The 14,448-nt window shown below is 43.1% G+C and overlaps 1 protein-coding gene across 1 annotated transcript; it reads right to left on the reverse strand.

The window, feature by feature from the left end:
• Positions 1-3,752: 3,752 nt before the first annotated feature.
• Positions 3,753-13,971, reverse strand: dll4 (delta-like 4 (Drosophila)). Its single transcript, XM_044048389.1, has 11 exons — positions 13,199-13,971; positions 12,794-13,054; positions 12,353-12,410; positions 11,434-11,697; positions 9,273-9,333; positions 7,751-7,881; positions 7,366-7,535; positions 7,039-7,258; positions 5,826-6,564; positions 5,421-5,529; positions 3,753-4,925 (listed from the first exon to the last, which is right to left on the reverse strand). The coding sequence occupies exons 1-11, from the start codon at positions 13,250-13,252 to the stop codon at positions 4,920-4,922; spliced, it is 2,073 nt and encodes a 690-aa protein (XP_043904324.1). The 5' UTR covers positions 13,253-13,971; the 3' UTR covers positions 3,753-4,919.
• Positions 13,972-14,448: the final 477 nt, after the last annotated feature.

Below are 14,448 nucleotides of genomic sequence, written 5' to 3' on the forward strand. Positions count from 1 at the left end.
AAAATTTGACAAAAAAGTCATACTATAGTATGTCGTCCAAATTTTTAAAAAAGACACACTACAGTATGTCGACCAAAATTTGATAAAAAAGTCATAGTTTAGTATGTCGTCCAAAATTTGACAAAAAAGACACATTACAGTATGTCGTCCACACTTTAAAAAAAAGTCATACTCTTGCATGTCGTCCAAAATTTGACAAAAATGTCACACTATACTATGTTGTCCATAATTTGACAAAAAAGTCATAATATATAATATATACCAAATGCTGGCATATGTTAATGCAACCAAAAGAATGTTCTACAAAGGTTCCCTACAGGTTGTGACTAAAGTAACGTTAGGGGACCATTCTGGGAACTGAATGTGCAACCAAAAGCTTATGTTAGGATAACTTTAGGAAAACTTTCCATGACAACCATAGGACAACCTCGGACAAACCTTCAGAATATTCTGGGAACTAGAAATTGTTAGCTGGGGAGATAGTTGTGCCTAAGAATCCAAATAGATCAGCAGTTTCTGAACTACAGAGACCCTTCCGAATCTCCTTCAAAGTTACCTTTCTGGTGCTCTATTTGAACTTTAGCAGGTCATCTTGACCATGTCTACATGCCTGAATGCAGTGAAATGCTTCCATGTGATTGGCTGGACAGATACTTGCATTAACAAGCAGTTGAATAGGTGTACCTAATAAAGTGGCTGGTAAGTGTAGAAATAACAGAAGAGTTTTAAAATGTTAAACGCAGCAGAGGCACGAAAAAACAGACACAGAGAACGAGATTAAAAATGCTCAGAAATGCCCACCACTGCTGGTGGATCTGTTCTAATAGTAAAGGCTTATCTGCGCTCATTAAATAGATTATCTATAAATAGCTGGCATTACCTGCCTTGATAAGAGGGCAGACAACTGTATCAGCTCTTCATAAATCTAAAGCACCACACAGCCCATGCCTTTGAGCGACCCTGGGCGTGCATCCTATAATGCCATGGTCTTTCATGTCCACCCAGCCGGCTGCTGCTGCTGTAGCACCCTCAGGGCTACTCTCACCACCAGCCACTGAAGGATTTTTGGTGACAGCACTGGTTGTAATCTAATCCAGTGCACGGCTCTGGTGTTTTGACTGTAGATTTATCAAATGCTCACCTGTCTATATGTCTTTGCACATAATCAAAGTCATATTTATATGTACATATATATCTATCTATATATATATATATATATATAGATAGATATATATATCTATATATATATATATACATATCTAAAACGAACAAAAGAGCTTATCTGTACTAAATAACTCGTGAGACGAAATTGTAGTCTGGTTATTGAGAGAGGGAAGCACTCACCAACCTATGTATATATATAAATATATATTACGTAAACATTCCACTGTAGGTCAGGAGTTTGAGGTCAGGTTACTGGAGAACATCAAAGGCATCTAAAAGTAGACCAAAGTACAGAAAATGACTCCCCTTGTAAGACTATATCTGCAGATTTATTTAAAAATAAAATCTTTTTGTGCCGAAAAAGTGTTTTTTTAATAGTTGATTCAACTGAAAATGCAGATTGTAATAGAGTGAATTTGAGAAGGTGATTTACTGTCTATTCAGCAGCTGCACATAGATACTGGAATAGTTTCTTGAAGTTGTCTTCATTTGTTGTACCCTTCTTGAAAAATTAGACAGTTTCATGCACTCTGGTGTTGAGGTTATTTGCTGCTCTTCATTGAAGTTGCTTGACTGACTTACTTTCTTCAGGTGTGTGGGTTTTTTAGTGACACCTAGTGTTAATTAATGAGACAACTCAGACCACAACAGGTTGGACACAGTTACAGAGCACCAGATAACAGCCTCATATACTGTGTACATATACATAGTGATCAGATGTTGCAGCTGTTGCAACACTCTTGGTTGTGATTTAGTATCACTCTCTATCGGTGGAAATACGTATTGTTTTCTATTTTCCATGTCGAGTGATTTTTGCAGTGAATTTCAAATCTGCTTCCTGATTCTCCACTTGTCACATCAAGCCAGTCATTTTCACATTTCCTTCTTCTCAGAATAACTAGTGTTGATTAGCTTGTGTCACCACGCTCTCACTTGTTTTGAGGTTGTTTCCTCAAAACCTGAGCCATCTGCGCCAACAAGTGCAGACAGAAGAAAGTAATGCGTGACAATAACAGCTGGCCCAAACCGGCAAGTTCTGCCGTCGTTCTTTCTCACTCTTTTTTTTTTTTTATCACAGAGGAAACAGGAACTGATGTCACTGGGTCACAAACAGGATGCTGTGATTATAACACAATGAAAATGCTTGGCCATGCTACGAAGACCCAGAGGCCAAAGAGCAGAGACATAGCATGTGTCTGCCATTGCGATCAAGTGAGAATACGGGTGTGTTTTGCTGTTTTAGGTGTGAGTATGATGATGGTGGGAAGTAACTCTTGAGCTCTTGAGTAATATCAGGCTGAGTCAGGTAACAGACGATTAATCATTGTGATAGGCCGGAAACACAAGCATACACTTAAACACACACACACACACACACACACACACACACTTAGATGAGGATGCCTAGGTCAACAGACTAACAGGATGTGTGTGAGGGAAAAACCATCCAGATTCTCTGATGAGTGTTGATTGCTCCTGATTAGGGGGTGTTGACCCTTGCGAGATTCCTGTTAATTGAAGGCAGGAGAGGGTCTGATAATGTGGACGAGATTTGGCCTCGACAGAAAAGTGGGTTTCAAAATGTGCTGGAAGACGAGTCCAGACGGGCAACGTCGCTGACAAGACAGCAGTGTTTTACAGGACGACAAGAAGGGGCAAAGGGCAGAGAGATCGACCCGATTGCTTTGACAAACTCAACTTTGCTAAGAAAAAGAAAAAAAAAAGAAAAAAAAAGGGAGATCTATTTATTTATATGGATTCATAGCAGATCTACTGGCCCCCCATCTGGTTTCTCCTCCCCTCCTCTGAAGGCCCCAGTGCCAGACCTCTTCTTCTCCCCAGCTTTGTCTGCAGGAGTGGGTGGTACAGAACTGGGCATTGAAATATTGCTCTTAACCCTGAAGGGTAGGCAGGCAGTTGGGGAGCCTGTAAGTGCTTGAGTGTGTTTTTTTTGTATTGGGAGGGGCTCTGTGCACTCTGTGTGTGTCATGCACATGGGCCAAGAGGCCTGGCATATGCTGCTGTTTTTATGGCACTACAGATTCACTCTGTGCTCCCCCACGGCATCTGTTTGATTGGCGGTGTGTGTACATATGTATGTGTGTGTGTGTGTGTGAGCAGACGCGTGCGAGCATTATGAGGGGTGGTGAGGTGGGGGTGTTCCCCTTTGCCCTGCGCCTGGCTTTGTTTCGCCATTTCCAGCTTGAGGGGGTGGTATCCGTGGAAACGGATTTGAATTTCAAGCCAATTTAGGGCCAGAGAGAGGACGAAGGGGTGGGTGGGTGAGCGGAGTGGGAGCCAAAGGCGTTTCCAGGAATTACTCGAGGTAGAGATGTCACAGTCTCTACCACAAAAACAAAACATTACACACTGTATAATATACAGTGTGTAAATGTGGTATAGTGGCTTGATGTCATACTCACAAACCCACTCAGTTGTGTAAATACAGAGTACAAGACGTCATTCAAGCCTCCTCTTGTAGTACGTCAAGATCGAAAAAGAAATACAAGACACACTTGATCATCATTTGTACTCAATTTCATTATTTAAAAACACCTCAAAAATAATTTTCTTTTACTGACATCAAATTAAAAACAATTTCCAAGGAAGTTTTATTCTTCAGAAGTTTGGTCCTTATAAATATGCATTATATACAAAATAATATTATAAAACATATAAAGAGCAGTGTGTCATTAAATTAAACTCTGGAAATAATAATTTTAAAAAATTACATTATTGGTTCTGTAGTTTTGAAACGTATAGGCAGGCAGTGGCGTGACAGTCTTTCTGCTTTGTTTTTCTCCATTGGGTTGCATAAAAATGCATTTCTATGCACACTTTTCCCTTCTTTTGGATCTTGCTGGCACAGCAGTGGCTATTGCGTTCTTGTTCTTGTTGTTCTTGTTTTGTTTTCAAATCGCTGTTGATTGAAAAGGTTTTTTTTTGTTCCCCCCCCGCTGTTGTTTTGTTGTAGTGCAAAAGATCCAAGGACAGACAAGGGCACAAATTTAGCATTCTAACCCCTGCGTTTAAGGCTTCTAGTGAATTTGGGCTGCATACAATCTTCACCATTGCATGGAAAAATCCAACCAGTCATTTTCACGTGATTGACAGTTGAAGATTAGTTTCAGACATTCATAGCTCTCAGTGTTTGTGAGGTTGGATTGTGACGGTGGGCGAGTGCACTCGTCTCGACCCTGAGTCTTGCATAGCAGGCGAAGCTGGCAGGAGTGTGTGCGCATGTGTGTGCGGTGGGGGTTTGGTGGGTGGGGGGGCGGTCACATCTCATATTAGGCACCATTTTAACTGATTGGTTGGCTGTCAAAGTCATCATGATTATCACACAAGGCTGGTACGAGGGGCAATCATCCACCTGCACCTCATTTTACTGTCCAGGATGGCTGAATTTATAAATTAATATTTTTCCCCGATGCTCTGTTAGTCTTCACACGTTGTGTCGTCAGTCTTTTTTCGCCACTCCGTTCAACCGTTGTCACAACTAAGAGAGAGAGGTCCTTCACTGTACATGTTTTTGCATACACACACTCGGTCAACATGGAGTTTCTCAGTCCTGTTCTGTTTTTGCGGAGCAGAGTTTTTCTGCCCTTTCCAGTTCTCAAGTGTTCCAGAGCAGCAGTGGACATCTAAAACAATCTCCAGTCTCTTCTCGGCATTTGTAAACAATCCAGAATATTGTGTTGCTGCCTCGATTGTATCTTTTTCCTTCGTCCCCTTGCTTTCAGATCCCTCACAGTTTATACCTGTGGAAAAAAAGAGGGGGAAAAAACTATTATTTCAAATACCGCAATGGCTAAAATGATGTTTTTACAGCATTTTTCCAAACCGTTATCTCTCATGCTTTAGTGTCACCATCAAGAGTAATTTGCTTGGAAGTAAAACTCTTAAAAATTCCATGAAATGCCACAGCAGTAAAATGTAGCACCTTGGAGACCAAGTAGAGCCAAACATTTGAGGAAACAGTAGAAGTTCTCTGACTTTGGTTCATCACATGGCCAAGATAAAGATCAGCCAGTGTAATTTACAGAAACCAGTGAGTGAAGTGATCGGCGCTATTCCCAGCTGTGGTCCAAACACCACACCACAGTCTTTCTCAAAATAGCATCATCCCATATCATAAAGGTTGGTGCGCTTGTAAGGGAAAGTGCACTTGGGACAAAAATGACGGATTTGTGCTGAAATGCTGATAAAAATATGATTCTTTTCCCCCCCCGTCTTTTTTTTTTTCTTTGGCTTACCTCAGTTGCTATGACGCATTCCCTCCGTTCCTCTGCTATAACAAATACCGACTGGTACATGGAGTCTCTTGAGGAACATATTGTTGATATCCTACACTCTGGCTTTTCACTGCAAACACAAATCACACTTTATGTTAACACAAACGTGAAGCATCTGGCGGTGCTATGCATTAGGTACATACACGCACGCACACACACACACACACACACAGTGAGGCAGCAAAAAGTACTGGGCGGTCTGTAGGAAAGCAATCATATAACAAGATAAAGTTTACATGATTTGTACTCAGCGGGCCTCCATATTTACTCTATAGACACATTTAATGGAGACACTTCCTAGCACTCATCTTTGCTACCACAACATATATGTGTATGTAATGTAAATAAAAATGTGTTTTTTCTTACCTGTACATTCTACTTAAGGGCATTTTATCTTCTAAACACTTGTCATAAATAAGACTTTTATCTTCTTGTGACTTTTCATCCTTGAACTCCTTTGATTTTGAGTTGTACGAGTCCAAGTGATAGTTTTTATGGATAAAGTTCGATTTCTCGGAATCACAGTCCACCTCCAGGCCGATTTTCTGGTTGGTGTTTTTCAGCTGCGACGCTGGGATCACGTTATCCCTCTGGAAATTGGACAGATTATTCATAGTCTCTGCGTCTCCTGTCTCCCTCTGGGCTTGCCTGTGGATGTGCCGCAAAGCCAGGCCCACCATGCACAACAGCACCAGCAACGCCACCAACCCCACAGCCAGAGAGATCGCCGCCCACTGGAAGCCATCTTGGACGTCTCGGTTGGTGACAGGAGAAGTTACGGCGGCGAAGGACTCACAGCGAGGCCCAGTGTATTCAGGGTTGCAGATGCAGGTAGCAGGAGGTTTGCCTGGCCCACCACCCCCAGTGCAAATGCCCCCGTTGAGGCAAGGGTGTAGGGAACACTCATCCAGGACTCTGTCACAGTTTCGTCCACCATAACCTGCAGGACAGGTGCAGGAGTAGTCGTTGATTCGGTCTTGGCAGGTGCCTCCATTGAGGCAGGGGTTTCCGGCGCACTCATTGATGTTGATTTCACAACGCTGGCCTGTAAATCCTGCTCGGCAGCTGCACATTCGCATACCGTTATGGATCAGACAGAGACCACCTGCAGAGGAGGAGGTGCTCAGTTAGTACAGGTTTTACAAATGGTACAGAAAAGCACACAGGTTACATGAAACGCCGAGACATTTCAGATTGAGAAAAAACATCTTTTTCGTGAACCTTCCCACGAGGCCCTTTTTAGGTCTCACATCTCAAATCGAGTCCACAATGTGACCGCAGAGATTGTGTGCTCGAATGTGTATTGTTCTCCCAGCGCAGAACAATCCCAGAGCCATCCATGTTTACAACAAGACAGAAATCGAGCTGCACTGGAAATTTTGTCCCCTTTCATCAACAACCACAGCGAGCTGTGGTGACATTTACAAGCTGCTGCTCTGAGCTGCCGAGTGTTTATACGGAGGACAATAGACACCAAGTTCCCACCAATTCCTGTTGTTCCACACTGCTTCCAGTTGCAGGAATTTGAAGGGGGGAGACAAAGTGAGGGGAAGTTCAGAAGGGGGGAGGAAGACCGTACCATTAGCACAGGGAAGCGACGTGCACTTGTCCACTCTCTTCTCACAGTTGAGTCCGGTGTAACCACGGGGACACTCGCACATGTAGCTGCGGCCATTGTCCTTCTCCCAGCACTTGCCACTGTGGAAGCAGGGGGAATCGGCACATGTAAGCAGGCTGTGTTCACAGTGGGAGCCCTCAAAACCCTGAGGACATGAGCACATGTAGCCGCTCTCCAAATTCTGGGGAAACAGAAAGAAAGAGGGAAAAAATGTTAGCCAGTCAAAAATAGAAAACAGTGAGTATATATATATATATATAAAATATATATCAATCAGTCTCAGCTTACTGTGCATATGCCTCCGTTCCTGCAGGGGTTGCTGTCACACTCCTGCATCTCCAGCTCACAGTTGACCCCTGTGAACCCTGGCAGGCATGTGCATGTATAGCTTCCCTGGCCTGTGTTCATACAGGTGGCGCCATTCACGCAAGGATGGTGATGGGTGCAGAAGTTGAGATCTGGAGGAGAGAGGGAGAGTGTTTGTTTACAAGAGAGCCTGTGAGGGAGGGAAAGATCTACCCCGGATGTGTGTAAACACACTCCCGTGGAACACTTCAGAGAAAAGCTCATTTACTAATGCTTTCCAGTTAATTCAAATGAAAACGGTGTACAAGTAATGTGAGAGGATCTTTTCAAGAGGAACAACAGCAGTGGTCCAAGTCGTGTGGTGTACCTTGGTCACATAATAGGCCTCCCCAGCCCTCCTGACAGTTGCATTGCCATGGCAGCTGGCAGGTACCGTGCTTACAGGCCGGGTACTTCTTACACTCGTCACAGAATGTGCCCTGCCAGCCATCTCTGCAGCTGCAAAACGACAAGACATTTCCCCCCGTTAGTCATATAAATACATAAACATACAAGTAATAATATGGCAATACTTCATAGAGCAGTACAGTAATAAGAGAGCAATAATAAAGGTAATATTTTGTATTATATTATTTCTATGTCTTTTTTGATTCACAAACATTTTCTAAAGGTATTACACAGAGTATAGTAATAGTGGAATCATTACTTGGATGTTACGTTGGAAATAACATGGTATTACAGTGAAGTTTACCATTGTAATTACACTGCTAAAAATTATCTTACAAATTGTTCCTATATACTTTTACCATGCTGTCACTGTACTGTAATGTAAAGTAAAACAGAAACTATAATGAATTATAGAGCACACAACGTCCCTTGGGGCTATACTGGATAATTTATGATGTATAATATAACACTAATAGAGTCACCACAGTTGTATACAAGCGTATAAATCAGTGGAATTTGCTGCTCAGCAAGGTAAAAGTGAAACTTTAGAGTTTTTTGTTTTTTTTTCCTGAAGGCTGAGTGTGAAGTCATGCATCAACCATGGCGGATTAAGTTTTTTCCACCACCTTATTACATCACTACACATCGGTTATTATAAACAACATTGTTTGGTGGGAAAATATTGTGAAGCATGATGTCAGCTCTGTGTCTACATCACAAACAGAACGAACAGAGGTAAGTGTCGGGCGCCAACCAATCGTGGAGGTGAGCACAGAATAGGAGCAAACGATCACTTGACAATGTAAATGTGAAATAATTCTGGCAGCGAGCCAAACAGCTTTTCTATTATTGTTTCCCATGGACATATCTATTTCTGCCCACAACCATGTCAAGCCGAGAGACTGTGGGACTTAAGATGTGCTTTAAAGGCTCCAACATTTTCTGCTGAGTGAGCAGAGACATGGGAGCAGCTTTACGGTGTTGGGTATCCATCTACAGGGTTTAACCTCAATTTGGGTCAGTTTAAGTGGTGGGAATGGTGGATTTATGTCTAGAAAGGAGGGCAAAGTAGGATTCAAGAGGACTTTCTCACAGTGTGTGTGTGTGAGAGTGAGTGAGTGAATTATCTTTGCTGGTGAGTGAGTGAGTGAATGAGAAGGGCTAGTGACAAGGTGGAGGGGGGGCATGGGAGGTGGAGAAGTGACGCAGGCACAGACTGATGTTTTGTTGATTTAGTGATTTTTAACCTCGTCTGATGAATGATGTGGCCATAAGACGAGCCGATGTGAACCGTCACATGATAAAATATCCCGCTCTACATAACTGTGCATGTACACACACAGTAGGAGAACTTGAAAATGGAGTTTGGAGCAACACAAATGGATCCATATGTGTTTCTTTCTCAAGTCACATTTCAATACGTAAAATTTCTTCATACTCACACACACTCGCCGGGTCTGGAGCAGTTTCCGTTCCTCTCGCTGCAGCCCTCTAGACAGATCGCTGAGGAAAAGAGAAAAAGACAAACACACATGAGTCTGCTGCCGATGCCCACCTGTTGGCACAGTGTGGCACACACTTAAAGTGTATAAAAGTTTATGAAATCATTTTCATTTGGCAGAAAGTGGACAAACATTGAAGGGAGATGAGAGGTGATGGACATTCAGCTGTAACTTCACCAATACATGTTGCTGCATTTTACACACTGTACCTTTAACAATCAGTAACATTTCCTCAAGTTTCAAATGGCTATACATAGCAATAGAAATACTAGACGGAACACTGTTTAAAAGTAACCCACAGTCATTCTAACAGCCTCAGTCCGTGTGGAAGTGGACTTTCCTCTGCAGAATCCGTTTGATCTCAACCTGTCTGACACACCCACAGCTGCCACGGTGCACGCAGGGGTTTGTTTGTCCTGTTAAAAGTGCACCGGTCTTGTGTGACACTGAGTCGCAGGCGGGCAGCATTTCATGCGGCTGACGGTAAGCGGCCGGTTTAGTCCAGAACAGATGCTTGCTCTCAATAGCAGACAGCTGCCACTATTGTTGTTTGTGGTCTGCCACAACCATATTTGCAGCTGCCACTAACGCGCGCCCAACAATGGATGGGACTAAACATCGGTGGCGCGTGGCGGATAATAATGCCGCGATTAACCTTGGCGCGTGCAGTCGCCCGAGCTCCTCCTATCAATGCCCGCGCGCCCCTCCGCATCGCCCCGCCGGATTATGTTACCGGGCACGCGCGGTACAGTAGTCCCTTAAGGTAGAAAAGCGAATTTTTTTCGTAAACAAAACTTTCATACTCACTTATTATAATTAACAGCTGTGTTTAGAAATAGAATATCTTTATTGTTTGGATTAGCAACTGCTAATAAAATATATATAAAAGTTTTTCACATGCTGTTTCACTCTGCACAATCCCTCTAAGTAGCATTTAGTTCAGTTATGGATCTCAGGTAAAAAAAGAAAAACTGCTATTGCCCATTTATTTCAAACATAATTGCAACTATTTTGATTACTATAATTGTGCTTATCTAAAATCAGGAGTGTGTGTCTGCTGCACTGTGCTTAAAACCTTCCAAAAATGTATACAAGGCCCAAATAACAAGGCTTGTTTAAACTGATGTATGGGAGTGTGAGTGAGAAGGGAAATTATAGTGTCTGAAAGATATGTCCAATCTATCTTTCTCATGTATATTTTCTGTAGTCACCGACGATTGATGTGTCTGTAATTGCAACACGTGAGCCCATCTGGTTAGAATTTGGCGCCACAGTGGAAATAGCACATGCCAATTTCTCTTTCACCACCAAGTGACATGGATGACAGATCCACTGTCACCCATGTGGTCACATATCCAGCACATGGTAACTATTACTCTCACGGTGCCTCCTTCCAATCTACTCTTTGATTAATTTGTTTTGGTGAAAAGGGCCCTTGGTTATTGTGGAGCCAAATGGCACCGGGCCCCTTAACAGGCCCATTCAGTGGCGTCCAAAGCACGGAACTGATGGTCTGTGAGACCAAGCGGGTTGCACAAGTATAAAGTGTCTGTTGTCATGCTAAGCCGTCTGTCCCCTGATTCAATGAGTGTTCACAAACCAGTGAGCAATTACACATCAGAATTATATGATTACAAATTACATGTGGCAGATATCCCTAAAATATGCATACCGAACCAAAATTGCCTATCAGACAGACATCTTGACTTGTGGCCTTAGTGATGACGACCTGTGTCTAACACGTCAACTGTAATTCTCACACAGACTTTTTCTTTTCAGGAGCCTAACGAAGATTAAAGGTCACGCACCATGTGGAGGCAGGATCATCATGGCCTTGCACAGGTAATGCAACACTTTAAAGTACGGATTATCCACACAAACTATACAAAGGGTTCTTATTGTGTCGCGCTTCAGAACAGCCTCTATTATTTATAACCCATTTTGCAAACACCTGCGTATCTCCAGCTTGTTAAAAAACACACAAACACGATCACACGTGCCAAGACTGAAGCACAAAGCTCCAGTATTTATAGTCAGACATGAAGAGGGCCAAACCACACAGCTAATCAACTTTAAAATGAAGAATCTTTTAGTTGCTTACGTTCTTCGCAGTATATCCCTTTCCAGCCGGGCAGACAGGATAACTGCCCATCGCGGGTGCAAGTGTAGTGGCCAAAACGGTCGTCCCTTGGCGTGCATTTCATGGAACAACTTTCGCCGTAGTAACTGTCGTTGCAGATTAAGCGGTATGAATACCTCAGCTCTGTCTGCTTCCCACTCTGCGTATCCTGAGCCCAGTCAGTCCCAACACCCAGCTGTCGTTGGACGGCAAAAAAGCTAATCAAAAAGTCTGGGTTGTTGGTATCTGAAAGAGGAAGTGAGACAAGGAGGAGGGGGAGAATCAGGATTAATGAAGGACATCCAAGCTTGCAACCTGATTATATTTCTTTGTTAAGAATGGCATCATAAATGGCCGTGGGTTCAAAAGTCATCCGCTTTCGCTTTAATAATCTGCCCAGTACCAAGCTGCATCCCTTATCAAATCCCATTCAGCTTAGATGAAAGATAAACTCAGGTTGAAATTTCCTCTTTCTTTCCGTCAGCAAAAACATTCCCAGGCCCAGTCCCCTCTTCCAAAGGGCGGAACAGAGTAAGGTGTAAAATACAGGAAGATGTAGTCAGGGGTTTTTGGCAGGCATTGCATATTCTCACCAAAGCCCACAGCTCTTTCCCACGCCAAAAATAAACTAGAGGAAGTTCAATTGTATTGGGTATAAGAATGAAAAAGGTGTTCTGAAGTTCATAATAACGGGGTGAATAGGCATGAAAATGTGTGAAATTACCAACAAATAAATAAGAGGCAGTGAGGAACTTGTTGAATGACGAAAAACAACATTTACCAGTGCAATCTTTGATTATTTTGTTTGAGTGTGTGAGCAAAAGAAAATGTAGTTGCACAGCCTCATGAGTTAAATGTACAGATAGAGCTCCCTCCTGTGGTAAAAAAATGCTGCACTTACCTACAGGTAGGTTTCCATAAGGTGAATGCCAGGCTTCAATTATTAATGAAAATGACCCCTGTGGAGGAAACAAATGTAGATAATTAATTACTATTTTATGTTACAACATTAATTAAGAGCTAAATCATACATATTTATTATCTGGTGTATTAAATAGCAGACTATTTCATGCTTTTTTAAATAAATGTAAATTGCACTGAAGGCCACAGTGCTGCACAGTGTGGCTTTTGTATTTTAAATGAACGACGTAGTGCAATCTGTTTGTCTACAGATTATTAGATAGTGGTGTGGATTAGATGAGCTGACCAATAACCGGTGCGCTCCCAAAACGCACAGCAGTTCCCTGAAAACAACACAACAACAGCAGCAGCAGCAGCAACAGAAGCAGCAGCAGCAGTCACTGGAATAAAAACAATTAAAGTGGATGCACCACGCTCTTACCGGCCACCCAAAGTTGAACGGTATCTGAATCGGTCTTGGTAAAGTGCCACTGTCCTTGGCGCTGAAAGAGTTTGTCCCCAGCACTGGTGTCATTGTACTTCCAAAGATGCAGTCACCTGGCGAGACCACAGCCTGATAGTTCTTCAAGCAAATTCTGAAATAAGTCCTGCAGTTGGGCTTGCACGCGCTCCCGTTAGCCAGCAAACCTTTGTGGTTTTTAAATTCGTGCAGATCCAGCTCAAAAACACCGGATCCAAACACCTACAAAAGAAAAAAATAACATAATTTAGGAATCGGTTATATTTGATCTTATTATGTCAGAGAAAATAAAACAACTGGAAATAACTACAGCTCTCCGTTTGTTTTCATTGGATCACCAAGAAGATGCATTATCCTCCTCCATACCTGTGTTATCAACGTGGTGCTGAACGCAATGGTAAAGGTGAACCAAGCTGCCATCCTTCTCGCTTCTCCAGGGCAGCCGCGTCACCAGCCAAAAAAAACACAGCAGAAGCTTTCTATTCCAAAGTGTTTTTACACAGAGGTAAACAAATGGGGGAAAACAGCAGGGGGGAAAAATCTAAAAACAAGTAAATCCTTAACGGGGGAGTTCTCCCGTAGCTCCTTGTTGCTGTGCGTCAAAAGCGTCCAGAGAAAGCGCCTCCAATCTCCAAGTTATCCAAAGGTGAGGGAAGACTAATATCCACAGCCGTGCGTCCGCCTGTCTCTCTCTCTGTCTGTCTCTCTGTCCGTCTGTCAGCAGGCGTCCTCTCCTTGCATGGTACTGTACTCCACAATGGTCACTCCGCTGTGCGCGCGCGGCTCAGTGCTTGTTTTGGTGCTGAAGTCGGTGCGTCAGTGCGCCACGGACGTTCATCACTCGCCTTATTACTAGTGAATGAACCGTAGTGTGTCTCCTCCCAGATATATAGACTTGCACTGCGCGGCTCATTACATAAACTGTCAGTCAAGGCAGTGACACCGCCCACTCCGCACAGTCAACCCCCTTCCCTTCCAACCCAACAACAATTATCCAGATTTAATACCCACTGGCACGGTGCTGACTGACTGACCACCGTGGATACTGTGCGATTATTAACAAGCCCCAACATCTGTTGACTTATTTTTAGCGCACAATACGCCGGACACGCATTCACACATTGTATGGACAGTGAGTGAGGACAATGAAGGGGGAGCTGAAAGTTGGGGAAAAGCAGGAATTCAATCACTGTCTTACCCCCACGCACCCATTTGCCCTTGGTTCCACTCAATTGCACGCCTAATTAGCCCCCACTGGTTGTGGAGCAGTGCGCACCACGGCTTCCTCTCAGATCCCCTCTCTCTCAGTCATAAATGATGTCGGGCTGCATCACACATAATATAACATCACGTAAAGAAACAATCTCACCAATATTTATTATTTCAGGTGACTTTACTTCATGTCTTCTCGTTTAGAAGCAAACAGAATCCAGGGCAAACATACGAAATTGAACATTATACATTCTTTTAATTGTTAAAAAAACAATTATAGTCTAAAATCATAAATGATGGGTTACAATGATGTCGTGATCCCGGGCATATACAGCCACTCACATTTACTGATGTAAGACGTTGTGTCGTGGGTGTGTTTCATCTTGTTGGCGGCGTGTGCCGCT

The sequence above is a fragment of the Solea senegalensis genome, linkage group LG17 (assembly GCF_019176455.1).
Source record: "Solea senegalensis isolate Sse05_10M linkage group LG17, IFAPA_SoseM_1, whole genome shotgun sequence".
Taxonomy (NCBI): Eukaryota; Metazoa; Chordata; class Actinopteri; order Pleuronectiformes; family Soleidae; genus Solea; species Solea senegalensis.

Coding starts and splice junctions, on each gene's coding strand:
- dll4 (XM_044048389.1), bottom strand. CDS start 13,252: ATGGCAGCTTGGTTCACCTTTACCATTGCGTTCAGCACCACGTTGATA. Junction 13,055..13,198: donor GCACCACGTTGATAACACAG/GTATGGAGGAGG, acceptor TTTCTTTTGTAG/GTGTTTGGATCCGGTGTTTT. Junction 11,698..12,352: donor TTATGGAAACCTACCTGTAG/GTAAGTGCAGCA, acceptor TTCCTCTTTCAG/ATACCAACAACCCAGACTTT.